Source organism: Musca vetustissima, unplaced genomic scaffold (assembly GCF_032173495.1).
Source record: "Musca vetustissima isolate MV318-11 ecotype Yass unplaced genomic scaffold, APGP_CSIRO_Mvet_v1 utg17624, whole genome shotgun sequence".
Classification (NCBI taxonomy): domain Eukaryota; kingdom Metazoa; phylum Arthropoda; class Insecta; order Diptera; family Muscidae; genus Musca; species Musca vetustissima.
The window spans coordinates 103,349-125,461 of NW_026876306.1; the positions used below are offsets into that span (position 1 = coordinate 103,349).

At 35.0% G+C, this 22,113-nt stretch overlaps 1 protein-coding gene across 1 annotated transcript in view; it reads left to right on the forward strand.

Moving 5' to 3' along the window:
• The window catches only part of LOC133338837 (hemicentin-1), a gene marked incomplete at its 5' end in the record, with an annotated part of 155,827 nt that overhangs the window by 100,043 nt on the left and 33,671 nt on the right, over positions 1–22,113 (forward strand). The window contains one exon of the mRNA XM_061546945.1: positions 4,115–4,289. Within this exon, the coding sequence (XP_061402929.1) occupies positions 4,115–4,289 (175 nt within the window). The remainder of the gene's footprint in view (positions 1–4,114; positions 4,290–22,113) is intronic.

Sequence of the window (22,113 nt, forward strand, 5' to 3'; positions counted from 1 at the left end):
TTTCATTAAAATTGCCTATAAACTAGCAAGCCGAGCAGGAAAGCAGGCAGTCAGGCATGTGAACAGTTGCTTAGCAATCATCATTGCAAAAAGTTTTGAATATTTTTACCCAAAAAAAAGGATACTCATCGGTCATCTGTTCAAATGATTGCAGGATATTTTCTTTATATCTATCCCAACTATTCAAGTGTAGCATAGATATTCTATATTGCCATGGCAATCATTAGAATTCGTATAGGTTTGTGTGTATGTATTTGTGTGGAGATGTATGAGTCCATTTAGTTACCAAATGTTTTCAATAACAACATTACCATCAGGGATGGGCTGTATGGATATTCGATTAAAGTTTGTTATCAACATAAAGGGGGCTGAATGTCGAAAATATAATTTTGGTATGAAACATTTTTAGTGGGATTTTCAGATAATTAAATTCCTTCCTTCTTAGTCGACCTGCTGCAATTATTTGAAAACTAAAGGCCTTGATAATACTGTGATACAAAATCAAGCTCATGGTCAGCAGGTGGAAAATTCCTTCCTTCTTGGACGAGAGCCCACCCAAAATTGTTGTTTCTAGGCTACGATAGATGGCAGTCTCGTCACCTTGTACAGGCTGCTGGGACCAAAATCAAGCTCATGGTCTGCAGGTGGAAAATTCCTTCCTTCTTGGACGAGAGCCCACCCAAATCGAATAAGCAATCTGCAGCCGTTTTTTCAGGAAGAATTTGTTTCTAGGCTACGATAGATGACAGTCTCGTCACCTCGTACAGGCTACTGGGACCACTACAAACCGATAGGCCGCATACAATTCTTCAAAGTGTATTCATTGGCAATACTAAATAAGCAAGGCCGTTGTTTCTAGGCTACGATAGAAGGCAGCTCCATTACCTAGGACAGGCTAGTGTAAACCAATTATATACTTAGCTGGAATAAATCAAATATTGGCTAGTATCAAATAATCAAATATAAAATAATCGACTAAGATCACAACTTAACAAACCTAGAGAAATGGGACCCATCAGTCTACTGTATCCCATCAGTAAATAGGACCCATCAGTCTACTCCATTTGATCTGTTAAAATGTGAAAAAAATAAATCCAATATAAAACAACTTTAATTTCTGATTTTATAGATGGTGGGACCCTTCGGCGTACACAATTTGGTACCTGTCCCATATTTTTAAAAATTTGTAAATTGCATATAAAGAAAACGGAGAATCCGATTTGAACCATTGATTAGCCATTGTAATATTTTACCCCAACATACTTTAAATCCGAAGATGAGGTCTATATGGCAACATCTTTTGGAACTATACCACAGATTCTAAACTCTTTGATAAAAAAATAGAAATTTATTAAAGGATTCCATGGTTGACCTGACATAGATCCAAACCGTCTCATCTGAAAGATGGTTCACACTTTCACAAAAAAATAGAAAGAATAAAGGATTCCTAGGCAACCTATAGGGAGTCACAACTGGAAACAGGCTCTATAGAAGAGCTGGATATTTCCAGTAACCGATAGTCCATAATAAGATTTGCCAAGTTCAGACCACACATGATTTGGTTCTAAACCTACCTATTGGTAGATAGATACTCATTTGGATGCATAGGGAAAGATATACAATTCGTCCATAGATACTCCTTCCCTCCTGGTCGTCTATGGGTGGCTCTCTTCAAGTCGTCTATCTGAAGGCAATCACAATTGACTCTGTAGCTGTAGGACTGTAGGGCTGAATATTTCCTGTAAGCGATAGTCCACTTAATTTATTGTGAGTAATAGATTCTGCCAACTTCAGACCACAAAGGATTTGGTTCTGACCCTATCATTTATACAGGAAATATCCAGCTCGTATATAGAGAATCGTTTCAGGACAATTGAAACTCCCTTTCAGGTCGTCTATGGAGGCTCCATTCAGGTCTTATATGGAACCTCCTTCCACGACGTTTATAGATACTCATTTGGATGCATAGGAAGAGATATCCAACTCGTCCATAGAGACTCTTTCCAGGTCGTCTATGGGAGACACCCTCCAGGTCGTCTATGCAGCCCCTCTCACAGCAATTGGTTCTGACCCTATTATTTATAATAACCATATATTTAGTGGAACTATCGGTTACAATAAATCTCCAAATCATCCATACAGACTCTTTTCAGGGCAATGAAATTTCTTCAGTGGAGCCTTCCTACATGTCGAAGACGAGAGGCTATATAGAGTTTCCCTTCAGTTCCTATATGGAGCTCCTCCAAATGACGTTTATAGATACTCATTTGGATGCATGGGAAGTGATATCCAACTCCCTTCAGGTCTTCTATTGGAGACTCCCTTAAGATCGTCTATGGAGACTACCTCTAAGTCTGCAATGGAGGCTAGCACTAGGTTTTTGATTGAGACTACCTTCAGGTCAATAATTTTAAATTTAATAAAAAATTAGCCACCTCGATTTTATACATGGATTCCGTAAACCTTCAAAATAGCTTACGAAAATCAGGATAACTGAGGGCATTTATCTGTCGACAACACCGACTGACACTTTTGGCTTTAATTTGTTATTTTGTGTTCACATCATCCTACCAAAAATTATATCTATCTAACTCAAGTTTGGGGTCAGTCCCCATATATCCGCCTCTATAATCCTCCATTCTTCTTTGGCACGTTTTCTGCACCCAATTGGTTGTAATTTTGATATTTTGGCTTCTGAAAAATGATCAGATTGGTCCACTTTTTGGGTATGTTGAATGTTTTAGGCCCGACCCCCATATTACAGCCACTTAATTCGGCATTCCAGGTTTTTTGGTGAATAAAATACTTCTTCCCAGAAAATGTTTAATATAGGTCCATGCTCTTTAAAAGTCTAGGGAGACTACCTCCAAGTCTTCAATGGAGGCTACCACTAGGTTTTTGATTGAGACTACCTTCAGGTCAATAATTTTAAATTTAATAAAAAATTATCCACCTCGATTTTATACATGGATAAATGACATAGTCTGAGGGCATATATCTGTCGACAACACCGACTGACACTTTTGGCTTTAATTTGTTATTTTGTGTTCACATCATCCTACCGAAAATTATATCTATTAATTCAAGTTTGGGGTCAGTCCCCCATATATCCGCCTCTATAATCCTCCATTCTTCTTTAGGCACGTTTTCTGCACCCAATTGGTTGTAATTTTGATATTTTGGCTTCTCAAAAATTATCAGATTGGTCCACTTTTTTGGTACGTTGAATGTTTTAGAGCCGACCCCCATATTAAAGCCACTTAATTTGGCATTCCAGGTTTTTTGGTGAGTAAAATACTTCTTCCCAGCAAAAAGTTTAATATAGGTCCATGCTCTTTAAAAGTCCCGCAAAATTTTAGGTACGTTTGTTTAAAAATATACATTTTTATACCATTTGCTTTACTTTTATTTTACAAAAAATCAAATTTTTAGTTTGATCTCTGATCTGACATCGAAAACAAACGAATCAAAAATTCCAGAGTGTGTGTGTATGAGTCTCTGTCTCTATGTGATGATGTGTGTGAATATATGCTGCAGGGAGATAGCATATAACCGAAAAACTTTCTAATAACATTTTCAGGCATGAATAATTATTTTTCTGGGAAACAATAGCAGCAAAAACAACAACAAAAGTTTTAGTTTTTGTTGTTCTAGGTGAAATGCATATTTCTTGGACATGGATATGTTTATGTTTTCTCCAAACTATCCTGCTTGTCCCTGTCTATTATCCTGGCCACTGCTATATATTGGCTAGCCTTACTTAACTTGGGATTTATTTTCATAAATCCCAAAAATTGGAAGCAAAGTTTTGTTAACGTTGTTGCTGTTGTTGTTATGTTGTGTTCCCTTTTTCGTATGGAGGGTAGAAATTGTTTTATTTTGTTTGATGCTTGACTGAACTTTGACGTTCAAACTTAGCTAGACACTTTATGCTTGAATTGTTGTTTGGAGAGGATGTAGTACCAAAAAAATGTTGATGCTCCAATCCTAGTATATTTTTTGTATATCGGAACTATGTCTAACCATATTACCATTATTTTAGCTAATAGCCATGTTTTAGTTAATACTAAAATCTTTCTCTTTTTGTTTTCTTTCTGTTTTGCTTTCGTTTCAGGCAACATCGGCACCCATCTTTCGTATGCAAGAACCTAATCCCCAGTTTCGTTTAAATAACTTAGAACCCGGTCGTGAATATCAATTTCTTGTCTATGCTGTTAATGCCAAAGGCCGTAGCGATCCACCAGTGGTAATCGAACGAGTTCGTGTGGCTGCCCAATTGGGGCCATATGGTAAGTTATGTAAGTACATGATTTTTATTTTATTATTTTTAAGTTTGTTTGTTGGTTAAGAATTTATTACACAGACGAATACATACCGATTTTGGGAAACGTAATTTTCTACAAATTTGATTTTGGAGGTCTTAGAAACAAATATTCAAACATTTCTGAGTCTATTAGGGCCCTTGACAAAAGGACTTTCTTAAAAATATTCTCAAAATTCCAATGGAGGTCCATAATAGATTTTTCCTTCTAAAACTTTCCATTGGATATACTTAAAAACTATCCAAAATTTCTATATCTATAGAGCTCCTAGAAAGCATCTTCCAAAACGTCGAAGACTATTGGAGATCCTATACAATTTTTTAGTAATCCACAAATTTTAGACAAAATATTATAAAAATTCTAAATGAAATTCCTTGACCAATTATTCTAAAAATGTATATGGAAGTCCTAGAAGACACTTTGCAAATGGCATAAAAATTTCAATGGAGGTCCTTTAATATAAATTAATATTCTATGTTATTTAGAGGACCTCTACAAAGCATTCTTAAATTTCCAATGAAGGTCCTTGAAAAAATAATAAAAATTTCAATTGAGGTTCTTGAAAAATAGTCTAAAGAATAGGAAAATAAATATTCTAAACATGGATGTCCTTGAACAATCACTTCAATGGAAATCCCAGAAAAATATTTATACAAATGCAAACGGAGTTCCTTGGAAAAAAGTCTCAAAAAATTTTTTTAAGCTCCTGGCTATGAAAGTTCTTGACTAAATATTCTAAAAATGCCAACGGAGGTCCTTAAAAAGCCTAAAAAATCCAATAAAGGTACTTTGCAATATTTTGTAAACATTCCATTGAAGGTTCTTAAAAATCCTAAAAATTTGAGATCCTTTTTTTGTTTGACAATCCTTGCAAAATATTCTTTAAAAAATCCACGCTTATTTGTCTGACAGTCCTTGCAAAATATACTTTAAAAAATCCACGCTTATTTGTCTGACAGTCCTTGCAAAATATACTTTAAAAAATCCACGCTTATTTGTCTGACAGTCCTTGCAAAATATACTTTAAAAAATCCACGCTTATTTGTCGGACAGAACTTGCAAAATATTCTTTAAAAATCCACGCTTATTTGTCGGACAGTACTTGCAAAATATTCTTTAAAAATCCACGCTTATTTGTCGGACAGTACTTGCAAAATATTCTTTAAAAAATCCACGCTTATTTGTCTGACAGTCCTTGCAAAATATCCTTTAAAAAAATCCACACTTATTTGTCTAACAGTCTTTGCAAAATATCCTTTAAAAATCCACGCTTATTTGTCTGACAGTCCTTGCAAAATATCCTTTAAAAAATCCACTTATTTATATGACACTGCAAAATATCCTTTAAAAAATACACGCTTATTTGTCTGACAGTCCTTGCAAAATATCCTTTAAAAAATACACGCTTATTTGTCTGACAGTCCTTGTAAAATATCCTTTAAAAAATCCACTTATTTATATGACAGTCCTTGCAAAATATCCTTTAAAAATCCACGCTTATTTGTCTGACAGGCCTTCTAAAATATCCTTTAAAAAATCCACTTATTTATATGACAGTCCTTGCAAAATATCCTTTAAAAAATACACGCTTATTTGTCTGACAGTCCTTGCAAAATATCCTTTAAAAAATCCACGCTTATTTGTCTGACAGTCCTTGCAAAATATCCTTTAAAAAATCCACGCTTATTTGTCTGACAGTCCTTGCAAAATATCCTTTAAAAAATCCACGCTTATTTGTCTGACAGTCCTTGCAAAATATCCTTTAAAAAATCCACGCTTATTTGTCTGACAGTCCTTGCAAAATATCCTTTAAAAAATCCACGCTTATTTGTCTGACAGTCCTTGCAAAATATCCTTTAAAAAATCCACGCTTATTTGTCTGACAGTCCTTGCAAAATATCCTTTAAAAAATCCACGCTTATTTGTCTGACAGTCCTTGCAAAATATCCTTTAAAAAATCCACGCTTATTTGTCTGACAGTCCTTGCAAAATATCCTTTAAAAAATCCACGCTTATTTGTCTGACAGTCCCTGCAAAATATCCTTTAAAAAATCCACGCTTATTTGTCTGACAATCTTTCTAAAATATCCTTTGTCTGACAGTCCTTGCAAAATATCCTTTAAAAAATCCACGCTTATTTGTCTGACAGTCCTTGCAAAATATCCTTTAAAAAATCCACGCTTATTTGTCTGACAGTCCTTGCAAAATATCCTTTAAAAAATCCACGCTTATTTGTCTGACAGTCCTTGCAAAATATCCTTTAAAAAATCCACGCTTATTTGTCTGACAGTCCTTGCAAAATATCCTTTAAAAAATCCACGCTTATTTGTCTGACAGTCCTTGCAAAATATCCTTTAAAAAATCCACGCTTATTTGTCTGACAGTCCTTGCAAAATATCCTTTAAAAAATCCACACTAACTTTTCGGACAATATTTGCAAAATATCCTTTAAGAAATCCACGTTTATTTGTCTGACAGTCCTTGCAAAAAATCCACGCCTTATAAAGTCCTTAAAAAAACTTGGATGTCCTTTAAAAATATATTTTTAAAGTAATCCATATTCTTTTATGATATCCTTGTACAAAATTCCACAACTTTTTAGGGTCCTTACAAATATTCATGACTTGCTATGGTATTTGCCTATAAAACACCACTAAATAATTTCCGATTTTGTATGTGATTCCGTAATTCTATAATTAAATTAAGCTATTCCAAAGCTTTGTACACACACATGGGCCTGCATTTGGCAACCAACAATTAAAAACCAATTAAACCATTATGATTTTAATATAAAACTACACAATCATTTAATCATTTATACACAATATTTTGCAATATATAAATTATTAATTTCCGTGTGTAAAATTCACAAATCCTAACTTATATTCCGCAAAGGTGTAACAGATTTCATTTTTATTCCTATTCCAACGTTTCAAATAAAACAATTAAATTTCCACTTAATTTTGAATACATACACATATCCATGTGTGTGTGCGTTTTTGTGTTATATGATTTTTTAATTATAACGCTCTTAATGGAACACTTCTACATCATCAGCGGTGAACAAACAAAACACACAGAGAAAAAAATCAAAATTTTAGCTTTGTTCCATTTTAATGAAAAGCCTGTGTAACCTAAACTAAAACACAATTTTATAATAGTGGTAGTTTGTGTGTGTGTGCGTGAATGCTTGTGTGAAATCCCATATTACTGAATTACTCAGATTTCGTGCTGGTGACCCCAAAAAAATCGCATTTCAACTACATAAGCTGGTAATAGGATTCTATAGGTTTTATACATAGACAGACGATGATGATGCTGATTTACATCTGTATGTGTATACGTATGTGTTGGTGTGTGTTTGCATATGTTATTAAAATCTTATTTTACTTCATTTCATTTCACAATAACTACATATGTACTATATGATGCCTACACATACATACCTGTTAAACAAACATACATACGTAACATATATTAGGGTGTTAATTAATTAATTTTCAATTAAGCTTAAAACAAATTCATTAATATATCTTAAACAATGGAATTTAATGAACTCATTTTTTACCTTTGTTTTTTGTCTTTGTTTTTATTTTTTGTTATAAGATTTTGGTTTGATTTAATCCAATAAAAATCATATGGGTATTAATTAAATTTGTAAGCCCACCTAGTGTTTAGTTATACAACAGCTTTGTCTTTTTCAAATATGTGTAGATGTATGTACGTCAATGTTATATTTATATATGTGGGAGTATATAAATTTATATATATATATATATATATATCATTATATGATTATTTATATAAAATGTGTGATTTAAGTGTGATTCAATAGGATTAAATGTGTAACTACATGTGAGAACACACACAAATACATACATCTGTTGATATATTAGATTGGTTGGCAATTTTTTCGATCTTCCATTTCCAAAATGAGTTGCCTATAATTGATTATATTTCAAGATTATGCTGCAAGGACAAGATGGCATATTCCAGATAGAAGAGAATTACCGGTAATGGTGATGTTTTTCCTGATAGAGGATTATTTAAATAAAACGACGAATATTAAAAATCCATGTTAGACATTTAGAAGGTGTTTCTACAGTTTTCAAAAACCTCTATTGGACCAACCTTTTTAACAAATGTAAATGTAAAATTCATTTTATCCCTCAAAGTACTTGGCTTACTGACAGTATATTCGGATGGGCCAAACATATGATATCCTACACAACTACTATTGAAATCTAAATTTCGATGGAGCTAAATTCTGTGCAAAATTTCGTGATATTTGTGTTCTCTTGTGTGGTAATGCCAATATCAAACCATATTGAAATATGTTGACCCCTTTTCAAACTTTAATATATTTCCATATCGGTCACTTTATATCACATCCATTGAGTTCAGAGTAAATGACAGGATAATACGTATATACCGCAATTTTCCCATTTTTTCCACACAACAGTATCAGTACATTTTACCGCAAAATACTGAAAGATCATGATCATAATAGTTATGGTGGTTTGTTGTCTGGATGCGCTTTTCCCTGTAAAATATTGTTACCTACCATTATAGGTGTGGTCTTTGGCCAGAATCGGACCTATATTAAAAATTTTGTGAATATATTTCTGCCGGTACTTTGATTACTTTTTTTCAGATATAGGTGGGATCAGAACACATATTATTTCATGGAGTATCAACATATTGGGTACCGATAAGTTGAATAGTGTATTTCCGGGTTTCAAAATGCGATCGAAATCTAAAACGATATTTTGATTTAGTTCCTTAAAAAGAGTCCATATTACGGCATTCTAAAAATTCTGTCAAATTTATCATATCTTTGAAGCTTCAGATCCGAACCTTTAACTCGATATAAACCAAAAAGACTCAATGAAAAACATTATCTAGTTGAGCTCGTCTTTGAATCACAACTACAAATATATGTATTCGACTATAAGCTATACGTTCCGGTCTCCATGTAATTTTTAGACAATACAACCTGACATCTTACTTCTTCCCTAAAGAAGATATGCTGACACGTCAATGTATCTATAGAAAAGAACCACTGACACTTGAATCTATAGAAGTGACCTCTTGACACTTCAGTTTGTATAAACGCAGGACGCTCTCTCACTTCAGCTTGTCTATAGACAAGACTCCGTGACACTTCAACTCTATAGACACCATTACACTTCACCCCCTCCATAGGCAAAATTTCGAACACTTCAGCTCGTTTAAACACATGCGTTTATAAAAACGACTTTCTGATACATCAGGTTGTCTATAGACCAACAAATCCAAAAGTCTAAAGACAAGACGTCCTGACACTTCAGCTCGTGTAGAGACAAAACTTCCTGATACTTCAGTTTGTCTATAGGAAAGACTACCGACACTTCAACTCATCTGTAGCAAAGACTCCTGATAGTGGGTCGCATCTATAGGAAAGACATCCTGATATCTTACTTCTTCCTGAAGAAGACTTCCTGACACTTCAATATATCTATAGAAAAGAACATCTGACACTTGAAATTGTCTACAGACAAGACTCCCAGACCGTCTTTGACAGTACTTCCAAACACTTATGATCGTCCATAGACAAGACTTCCTCCTCTATAGACAAGACACACTGACACTTCAGATCGTCCACAGGCAAAACCACTTGACACCTTAGCACATCTATGTACAGGCCAAACCTGACAATTCACTTCTAATGCCACTTCAGCTCGTTTATAAACTAGACACTTCAGCTCGTCTATTCTCTGACACTGTTTCTATAGAAGACTTCCCAACACTTCAGCTCGCCTATAGACAAGACTCCCTAACACTTCATCACGTCTATAGACAAGACTTCCCGACACTTCAGCTCGTCTATAGACAAGACTTTGTTCCTCACACTTCAGTTCGTCTATGGACAGGCCAACCTAACACTTCAGCTTGTCTTGCCAATCGACAAGACTTCTTGACACTTCAGTTCGTCTTTAGACAAAACTTCCTGACACTTCAGCTCGTTTATAAACAGGACACCAGAATCTCTTAACTCTTTCCTGAAGAAGACTTCCCAAAACTTCAGCTCGTCTTTAGACAAAACTTCCTGACACTTCAGCTCGTTTATAAACAGGACACCAGAATCTCTTAACTCTTTCCTGAAGAAGACTTCCCAAAACTTCAGCTCGTCTATTGGCAAGACTTTCTGGCACTGTATTTCCATGTCTTGAAAAAATACACCCTGTTTTCAGCTCGTATATAAACAATTTCTGGTTTATCTATAAACCCCATTTGACGTTTGTCTTTTATAATGAATTCCTGGCCTACATATCTATTAAAACTACCCTGAGTTTGTATATGAAGTTGCCATGGCCGATTCCGATTTATATTAAAGTTAAGGTCATACAAAAAGACACATTCATTTTCGTTCTACCAATAGTTCGACTACGAAACTCTCATCTTTAATTCGAGCCTTCAGCCCACCGACTCCCTTGACCATCAGATCCTTCACCCTCTTACCTTCAACTTCAGATTCCATAATCTCCAGTTTTTTCATATCATTTTCCATTAGTTCGACTCTGAAACTCCTATATTTAATTCGACCTTTTAACTCGTGTACTCCCGTGACATTCAGCTGGTCTTATGCGACTTGGTGATCCTTCAGCTTGTTCATGGGCTGTGTATAAGAACTCCCTAGCCCTGTGGTATTCCACTCTGATTTTATGGTCTTCAGTTCGTCTGTAAAGCCTTCATCCCATTGAATTAGTTTATGGAAATATCCAGTTCATACCTTCAGATCTTCTATATAAATATATAATTCCTGGACATTTAAAACATCTATAAAGTCCTTCTTACCATAAGGCTCGTTATGGTGGCTTCCTAATCCCTAAGATTGTCCATATAGTCTGAGTGGACATTTTTATAGGATATTTCCTCATTTCAACTTATCTTTTAATATTTCCTGGACATTTAGATCATCTATAAAGACTACCTTACGCTTCAGCTCTTGTAGTTTGACTAGAAAAATCCTCATCTTCAATTCGACCCTCTAGCTAATATACTCCATTGACCTTCGGCTTTGGGAACTTCAGCATCTTTGGATACTTCGTGTCCTTCAACTTGTCCTTCAGCATTTCATAAAGATTCCTTCACCCTTAAACTTGCCTATGGAAACTTTTGTATGCCTAAGATTGTCTATACAGACTTAGTGGGCATTATTATAGGCTATTTCCACCTTTCAACGTATCTTTTAAGATTTCCTGGACATTTAGATCATCTATAAAGATTACCTTACCCTTCAGCTCTTTTAGTTCGACTAGAAAAACTCTCATCTTCCATTCGAGCCTCCAGCTAATATTCTCCATTGACCTTCGGCTTTGGGAACTTCAGAATCTTTGGAGACTTGATGAACTTCAACTTGTCTTTCAGTATTTCATAAAAAATTCTTCACCCTTCAGCTTGCCTATGGAAACTCCTATCCCTTGAGTTTGTGTACAAAGGCATACATAGCCTTTCAGCCCTCCATTTGGCCATTTTTATCTGATTTTTTAAAAAATATTTTTCCAGGACTATAAGAGGAGTGGGTTTTCTTAAGAAATTTTTTCCAGGAAAATTAGAGGCGTGGATTTTCCCAGGATTATATGTTCGTAAATTTGTGAAAGAATAGTTTTAAAGAATCACGTCGCATATATATTTTTTTTTGGAGAATATTTTTCCAGGACTATAAGAGACATGGATTTTTTTAAATAATATTATTCCCAGGACTATTAAAGTCGTATATTTTTTAAAGAAGAGTTTTAAAGAATCGCATCATAGATTCCTGAATATTTTAGACATTATTTTTTCCAGGACTATAAGAGGCGTGAATGTTTTCGATTATATTTTTTCCAAGACTATAAGAGAATAATTTTCTGATTGTCCTTTTATGTTTACTTTAAAAATTCCCGCGATCTTACCGAATGTACATTCAATGTGAACGATCATATCAAATTCAGTTCCGATTTTTTTTTTTGTTCAAATTAACGATTATTCAGAAAAAAATCGCTAAAAAATTACCCTAAAGTTTTGCCACTTCGTGTGGATACCTCCCAATTTTTTCTAAAAAATATAAATTTTATAATTAGGTCTTCATGAACGATTTTTAATATTTTTAAATGTAGATATATAAAATTAAACGACCCACTTTAATATATTTTTAATTATGTGTGTGCACTAATTTTAAGTAGATTTGCAGCACTACAACTACACTACTCACCTCCACCCCCAACACCACACAAATAAAGGTAACATTATATAAAACATGTCTCGGCATTGGACCGCACATGTGCACTCACAGAAAGCGCGAGCGTAAACAACCACCAATCAGTCTCGTTTGAGCTGTTGATGAAGGTGGTTGTGTTGTCGCTTGTTTTTATGTGATCGTAGCAATGTATTATTGCAGGCGAAGTTTGTCGAGAGAACGAAAGTTACTCTCGCACACTTTGTGTCTGTGTGACCAAACAAATGCATATGTATATGTGCCGACCGCTGATATAAAATGAAAATATGTATGTGTCTCTGTGTGTGTGTGTGTGCAAGTATGTGAAACCATAACAGTAACCCCAAAATTTCAAATACATTTGATATAAATGGGAAAATCTTTCCGGCAAACACGCAGCATTCACCATAACAACAGCAAGGTCTAAATCTCTAGAGCTGATGTGTATGTGTGTGGGAGGGGGTGTGTGTGTATGTGTTTGGGGAATCAGTAGAATATGGGAGGCGTAACACGTGTGCGAATAAAAACTAAAAATTTAAAAATAATTTTTTAATCACAGCGACAACAATAACCCAAAAAACTCAAAATTGAAGTTTAATAATGGAACGAAAATCTGTACATGTCTGCACACACACAAACACACACATGGCGAGCCTTTTCATAAAATACCGGAAAGGAAACATAATGCAAGGGACAATGGCAAACCGGAAATCCAAAGTAATGCCATTGTTCCTGCGCAACAATAATAGTCTTCGACAGTGTGTGTGGGAAACTTTTGTTTCCAGCACTTTGTCCTAAATGCTGGAGTGTGGTTGTGTTGGTGTGTGTGCGTCTGGCGGATATGTCTAAAATTGCTTTTCACCCACTAAATCGTTAAATTACCCTTATGGTTTGAACTAATATGTTAAACTCTTTTCAAATATTTCCCCCTCCCCTCCATGGCGGATTAATTTATCAGGCACATTTCCCTTGTCCCGTTTCGGGCTTTTAATTGTTGCCCATGGCCCATGGAGAACACGTGAATTGTAAATTTTAATTTTGATATAACAAACTGTTTCTGTCTAGTCCCGTTAAAAAATATCAATGGTTGTGGTAATAACCAATCGTTGCCTATTACAAACCATATGCCTTTATTCCAAAGCGTTCCGAGGTGTTGAATAGCATTCCGATGGAGGTGGGAGTAGGATTCTAGGTTTGTATTTTATGCCATCACAATAGCACGTTCCCGTAACATAAATTCACAATGTTTTAACCTCAGGCTGCAAACAATGGTTTAGATTGCTTCGCCAACAAAAACAACAACATAAAACCAAAAACAACAGTCATCTCGAACAATAGGAAACCTACAAATATATATGTATCGGCCATATTTAGAACAGCAAAGCAAAACGACAACATATTTAACAATCTATTTTATAGGGAGTGGGAAATATGAGGCAAACTACTAGGATATTGTTTCCTAAATAGGATAACCAAAGTACCTGCTGTTCAAATGACGTGCAAAAAATTGACTAAGGCTTATTCTACAGTTGCAGATATTGGGATTACAAACATGGAGAGAAAAATAGTATGTAAAAAGCAAATACTGGATTTGGCAGGAGGTTAAAATATTTACTTTATTGGTGTAAAGGCCTAAACAATTTGTACGAGAAAAGAAAAAATATAGAGCAAGAAAGTTTTCTTATGAAAAATGGAAATTGGTAGAGTGAAGAACTAAAATAATGCATCGAACCTATGATGAAGCTTATTTTTAATATTTTGATACCTAAAAACAGCTGGCCCTTTAATGGGGAAATGTTTAGATATGGATCTATATTTACATGAGACCTACGTCATAATATTTACCTGTATTTCAATATATTTATGCTAAGAGAATATGGAAAATTGCTATCAAAAAACACAAACAAGAAAAAACGTCATCTAGATTGAATTTTTTATGCCCTCTACCTAAAATCAGTCGAATGTTTTTGTAAAGGCAAATTTCTCCCAAATGAAAACTAAATACCAAACTGCAGGCACTTAGTTTGCAAAGTAGGACTACAACCTTGAACATACCTAAAATGATACGAGGCGGGATGTGTAGAAACATGCCCTTATATTAAAAGAGGTCCCCGAATGACAAATTACAGCCACTTCGTAGTGGTTATACATTGTCACCATCAAAATACCAACAAAGGGGCTGGATCTTTAGATGTGGACCTTTAAATTTAGATATATCGATAGCGACTACACGTTGTTATTGACCTATATAGGTAATTCTAGTATGGAAGATTTGCTACCTAATTCGGCTAACAAGTGGCCAGACTCCTCAAAATATACAAAGTCAGTTAGTAGGGTAGACTCTCGGAAAGTTTGAAATCCCTAGCTAACAATTTTATTATAATGCCACTCTGATTTTATGGTCTTCAGTTCGTCTGTAAACCCTTCATCGCATTGAGTTAGTCTATGGAGACACCCAGTGATAGTTAATTCTTTCAGATCCTCTATATAAATTTCCTGGACATTTAGAACATCTACGGCTCGTTATGGAGGCTTCCTAATCCCTAAGATTGGAAATTTTTATAGGCTATTTCCTCCTTTCAACTTATCTTTTAATATTTCCTGGGCATTTAGATCATCTATAAAGACTACCATACCCTTCAGCTCTTGTAATTCGATTAGAAAAACCCTCACCTTCAATTCGACCATCTAGCTAATATACTCCATTGACCTTCGGCTTTGGGAACTTCAGCATCTCTGGAGACTTGATGACCTTCAGCTTGTCCTTGAGTATCCTTGAGTATTTCATAAAGATTTCTTCATCCTTCAGCTTGCCTATTGAGACTCCTATTTTCCACCCGATTAAAAAAACATGTCAGAAATCAACACAATGAATGGGGACTGTAGGTGATAATTGACCGATATAGGTAATTTTGATGTGCCAAGTTACCAAATTCCTCAAAATATCGAATGTCGGATAGTAGGGTAGACTATCAGAAAGTTGGAAATCGCTAGCTAACAAACTTATTTTAATGCACGGGTTTATATTTTACAGAAGTTTTTTGATGTAGTATTTACAGTCCACTTCGTAAGTATTTATTTTATAGAACTTTTCAAACTTTACGACTGAACATGTCCCAGTCTCTCTATTCTTCTTAGCAACGTCTAAAATTGGGTCAAAAATTCTCAAAATACCAAAAATCGGAAAGTGCCCTTCTTTTGGGGCTATATCGAAAAGGGGAGCGATATTTATAATTTTTGGCAGGGAGATTTGTCTACTCTAAGATAATACGAAATATAAAATTACAAACAGTCCGCTTGAAACCCAAAATACCGAACAATGCCCAAAATGCCGAATAATGAGGTTACCTTTACATTATATCTACCCGGAAACATCAATACTGATAAATTTTGGTACGGAGATTGTTTAACCAATGATAATCCAAAGCACCAGATTACAATCAATTCGTTGGGATAAGGTCCCCTAATTATACATAATGAACGGTATTGTTGCATAGGTCTTACCCTGAAAATTTTATCAATAATTTTCAATGTTGCTAGGGAGAATTTCTATCCAATAAATATCCAAAATATAATATAATTTCGTGAAAAAAACATGCCCTAAGATCCCCAAAATACCGAAATTTAGGATATTGTGTTTTTAGGGGGGCTTCCCTGGGCCAATTTTCATAAATTTGGGTAGCGAGATTTTCTACTCAGGTTGTGAAAATTTGGGAATCGGACATTCTATTCTCCTAATATTTCATTTATATATATTTAAAATTTTGAACGTTTGTGGGGGAGGTACCAAAAGGAGTGGACCAATGGGTTCCATCTTCGGACTTGACCTAGGCTTGATAATGAGAATAGGTTGTACAAAGTTAGCATCAAATCGGATTGTCTATTATAAAATTAATTTTTAGCTCAATTTTGACCATTTTGGGGGGAAGGTAGCAGAAAAATAGGACCGATGGGTCTCTTTTCGAACTTGATTTATGTTTGAAATTAATCTTACAATGTGGAATGTTTGGATGAATTCCAGACAGACGGACATTTGTAAATGGATTCCAAATTGTCTGAAACGGATTTGGTCCAAAGAAACATGTGGTCTAAAACTAATATTTCGATGAGGCAAATTTTTGCCGTATCCAAGTGTATATTCCCTCATTAGTCATAAGGCTGAGGGTATAAAGATGCCCTATATGTCGAAAAATGAGGGCCAACGTTATGTGGGATCTACTCTGAAACCTGGGTCAATATTGGCGATTGAGAGATTTTGTATCCAAGGAGAACCCAAAATACTAATTCTTCGGAAGAAGAACGTGCACAAGATCTCCAAAATCTCAAAATTAAGGGGTACATTAAAAAGTGGATAAGTGCCACCGAATACAAATTCATATCAAATTATGTATTTAAGATATCAAAAAAATTTTCAACAACTTTCCCAAAATCCTCATATATGTCGGCAATACCAAAACTTGGACCAGTGTATCCGCTTTCAATGAAAAACATTCTAAGTACCAATGTATGAGCAAATCTTTAAAGCTCAGTATTGAATATGGCGAGCTCTATCGTGACTTATACTTTATGGGGTCTCCGGTGAATATTTCGTGGGGTTGCTACCGGAATTGCAAATTAAATATAGCTTCATCTTATGTTGTGTGATATAAAAATTAGGTTTTAACGCTACAACGGTGGATGACCCATCAAGTCCACGTTTTGACAGGTGTAAAAGAAAATGATTCGGATTTTCTTGTTCGTCTTTCGAATTTTTCGAAGACAAACAAATGCTGGTATGCCAATCAGAATTGATTGTAATGCGTTGCAGTTTTGCCGTTGCATTAGGCGACCATTTGCTTCGAAGTTCTTCTATGTGGTCGATAGTTGTTTTATTTCGGGCCATGTGCATATATCCATCATTCGTCACCTTTCGTAAACACTCTTCTAGAACATCTTTCGAGCCATGAATCGTATTTTTATACCCTACACAACTATGTTGTCAGGGTATTATAGCTTTGTGCAGACCCAAAAGTTTGTAACGCCGCGAAATATTGGTCCTAGACCCACCTTTATGTATACCGATCGTCATATCTCGACTAGCTGAGTCGATCTAGACATGTGTGTCCGTCCGTCTGTCCATTATAATTTGTAAACACGATAGAGGCCACAGTTATGGACCAATCTTCACGAAATTTTGCATGTAGGATGGGTTCTGGCCAATGAAGACCCCTATTGTTTTTGGGAAAGATCGGTTAATATTTAGAGGATGAAATGGACCAAATACTAAATTTTTGTCGGTTTTTCTGGTCGATCCCGAGGCCGCAATAATGGCCCGAACATCGTGAAATTTTGCATGGAGAACAGGATCAGGCATGCCTGTTTTGATAAAGATTGGTCAATATTTAGCTTGTCAAATGGACCCTGACTTTTGTGCGAAAAATGACAAAATTTGTATTCTATAGCGTATATATTTACCCCTGAATGGCATAGACCCGAGAAGTTGATATTATATCCAAGAGGAGTGGTTGGCCTTTAAATTAAGACCAATTATATTGTTGTATGTGCTCGGATGTGGGAGTTACACCTAAATATGTACAGGTATCTCCGTATTCGTATATTATTTAGGAACCCATTACCACTCTAGAGAGCGGAACTATAGCGCTGATCGCTTTGAAATGTTCTATAAGGTTCCAGTTATGGTCAGGGACAACGCCTATAATTTTCGGTGATGATCAGATAATAATTTTGGAATTAAGTGGACCGAGAACATATTTTTTTGTGATATTTTCGAGTCGATATATAGACCACAAATGAAAGCCGAACATCACAACACAACCCACGGTGAAGGGAATCTGGACAATAGCTGTACTGAATACTCGTAATATTCGGAAAATATGTCAGTGTGAGGAAGATGTGCTGTTTACCTCTAATCGGGCAAGAGGATGCAAATATCACGACATATTTCCCAGGCTCGAAATAAACATCCGCGGAAAATTTGATTTCCGTGATAGTTGTGTAGGGTATCGTATGGTCGGCCCCGTCCGACTATACTGCTCCGCTCACTGGTTTTCAATTTTTCTTGGCATCAATGCTGATGAATGCCATGGATGTCTCTATCTACGGTACGTCACATAATGATTTTAAATTTTTAGTTCATCCACGGCATCAAGGTTCGGAGACACAAAGACCGTTTTCTTGGTGACCATCTTTTTGAGAAAACTTCGCCCATGATTGAATTCATTAAAAAAGATTTTCGAAGTGTTATACGCCGGTGCTTAATCGCCATATACATTTTTGTAAATTTGTAAAAAATTTAGACTTCTCCCCTTAAAAGGATTTCCTTTTCTATTTTTATATTTAAACCCAAATCCAATTAACATCCTTGTATCCAGTTATCATCACCTATTATAATATTTTCCATAAATACTTCCTCTGTGTCTTCCAACACCACTTCCAGCAAAAAAATCTACAAATTTATGGGAAATTTTAATAACATTTTAACCTTTTTTTCATAAATTTCACACAGACCTTTTTTTGTAAAACATGCAAGGATGTACCGGCAGTAGCTAATCTTCTAAATTATAGGACTTCCGTTTGCAAATAAGTGAAGAAGTCAACGGAAGTTGTTTTGCTGGCCCAATGCATGCAGTAGTACCAAACTCACACACATGCACATACATGCACACATGATGGGAAATTGTGTGAGAGTTTTTTACATGTGTTCTTGTAGTGGAAGAAGATAAAAAAATATAGTGTAAGGGCTTGTTACAACTTCCTGGGCAGAATAATGATTTCATTATGGGTAGTTTGAGAGCTACATATTATTAAATCGTAGGTTGAGTGAGGGATACAAACATAAGTGGGACAAAATACGGAAATGTAATGGGGCGTTGCTGTTTGTTCCTCAAGTAACCAACATTCCAAAAAATACCTCAGGTGAAAGGATGATTTTTTTTCATTTTATTTTTTGTTTCACCTGTTCTGACTGGCTGGAGGTGGTATTTTTTTCTTTTAAATATTGTAGGCATATTACCGGCGAATAATTTATATTTCATTTCTTCTGTTTCTTGGGGAGAGGTAATGTGGGTGCGAACCACTTTTTGCCATTTTCGTTTTATTTGCCAGTCATTTTTGCAAGCCTCACTTTTATTTTGACTTGTCTGAAGCCAGTTTCCCTCCTTTTACCATTTGTTCGCTGGTCTTGTTAAAGTACCCACGTCTTTTTTCTGTTCTTGTCCGAAGGTTCTGCCATGTTCTACCCATTCAGGCGTAAATTGTTTGATATTACTTCCGTGTTCTATGAATTATGTCTTTTGTACGATGATATTATGTTTCTGGTCTTCTAGCTTTTTCGTTCTAGCTGTTTTTTGTTCTTGTTGTTTTTGTTCTCAACTTAGGAGGGTGTACCAACAAATGGCTAATTGAAATGAAAATGATGAAAGTGTAAGCAGTAAACAAGTGAGACTTATATGAAGATAAAAACAATCTGATGATAACAAAAACAGACGCCATATGTCCTTAATTCCTACTAATGTGATGTAAATAAATCTGCTGTTGCTGTCGTTGTTGTTGTTATTGCTGTTTAACAAATGTTTTTACGTATTTTTATAGCAAACTCATTGCAGGATGTTTTATATTAAAATCATAACCGAAAATGAGGAAATATTATATATTAAGTATTTAAGTCACGTAGGGAGACAAAAGATAGAAGAGGTAGGGAATTCAGGGAGATAATTTTATTTAATTGTTTTTAGGGAGATCTATAATAATTCTTATAAGGCAGTTTAGGATTTATGGCTATATTTTCAACTATGGAAATTACAATCGCAGAGAAAATTTAGATACAAATCAGCGCCTTGTGGTAGACATTCAAAAAAATAAATTCATAAAAATTCACGTGTTATGGTAGACCTTCAAAAAATTATTTAAAAATCCACTTAGAACTTAAAAATTAATGGTAAAAATCCACGCCTTGTGATAGACCTTAAATTAATTTAAACCCAGTAAGGAAAGAGTAAAGACGGACGGGGCCGACTATATGATACACTTCACCACTTTGGGTATATTCAAAAGATGAATCCTAACAGACGTCGCATTTTTGAATGACCAGTGAAATTGGATCAGATATAGATTTGTTTCTTACCATGGACAAAATGTTGTAAATCAACCCGTTAATTATTTTGATAAATATGTGATAAACATGAGCACTTTGGTGAACATATATCTAAATCTGAACCGATTTCAATGAAATTTAGCAAAGATTAATTTATATTAACCAGAGATTAATTATTAACTTCATTGTACAAAATTGTGTGGCAATTTAACAAAATTTGGGTCTTTAGTGCACAATTTACATTAAATCGGACGAAAATATATATGGGAGCTATATGTAAATCTGAACCTATTTTCATGAAATTAAATACACATCGTTGTAGACTTTATTCAGTACGCTATGCCAAATTTCGTGCAAATCCAAAGTTATATAGGAACTTTAATGCAGCATTTACATAAAATCGGACGAAAATATATATGGAAGCTATATATACATCTGAACCGATTTTCAAGAAACTTAACATACATCATTGTGGACTTTATTCAGTACGTTATGCCAAATTTCGTGTACATCAAAAGATATATAGGGACTTTGGTACAACATTCACCTTAGATAGACCTTAAGAAATGTATTAAAAAAAGTCCACGCTTTTCTAAAAAATTCTCGTCTCCATCGTTTGTGATAACCCTTAAAAATAATTTGAAAAATATCCACGCCTTGTGGCAGACCTTAAATATTAAGTTAAAAAAATCAGGCCTTGTGGTCGACATTAAAAATAAGAGCCTATCAAATTTCTTCTTTCAATAAAAGGCCCTTTAAGGTTCTTTTCTCCATAGAATGACTCTCAGGTGCCTTCAGTCCATTGAAGTGAATTCGCCTGTAGAAGAACTATAAGACCTTTGTCTTCTATATTTTCCATTTAAAATAACATCTTTAGTCTTTTTTTCAATCCATTGAAGATCGTCCTGTTCAGTATTGTACTTCTAAGAGTTATTTTATTAATGTATATCTATGACACCCATCTGATAGCCTACTAACGATCTTTTTTCTATGAACACCCCAATAAAAGACACTTTAGAGGTCTTCCCTTCACAGATTGTATCTGTCCTCAAAAGTCATCCATTTATACAAGACCTGTCAGACTTCTAGAAGGTATTCCATTAAACGAAAACGAATCGATATTACCTCTGTAAGACCTCTGAAAAGTCTTTATGGAAGACTTGATAAATGTATTATATAGGCACCAGCGAAGTGAGGCACCATCGAAATTCTCATGCAGTTTATGTCGTTGGTCAGCTAAGTACTTCGCTTTGTTACAAGAGACATTTGGGTATGAAAGGTTTTTTGTATAGAAGCAATAGCTTCTGGGGAGAATATCCCAACAAAAAACTGAGGGAACTGATGAGGATCAGTGGCGTGATCCGAAACTATAGTCTTCCCTGCCTTACCCCTCGGCAAACAATGCCATACTTTCCCCACTAATAAGTATTTGTTTTTTTATAGAAACAACAAACTGGGAT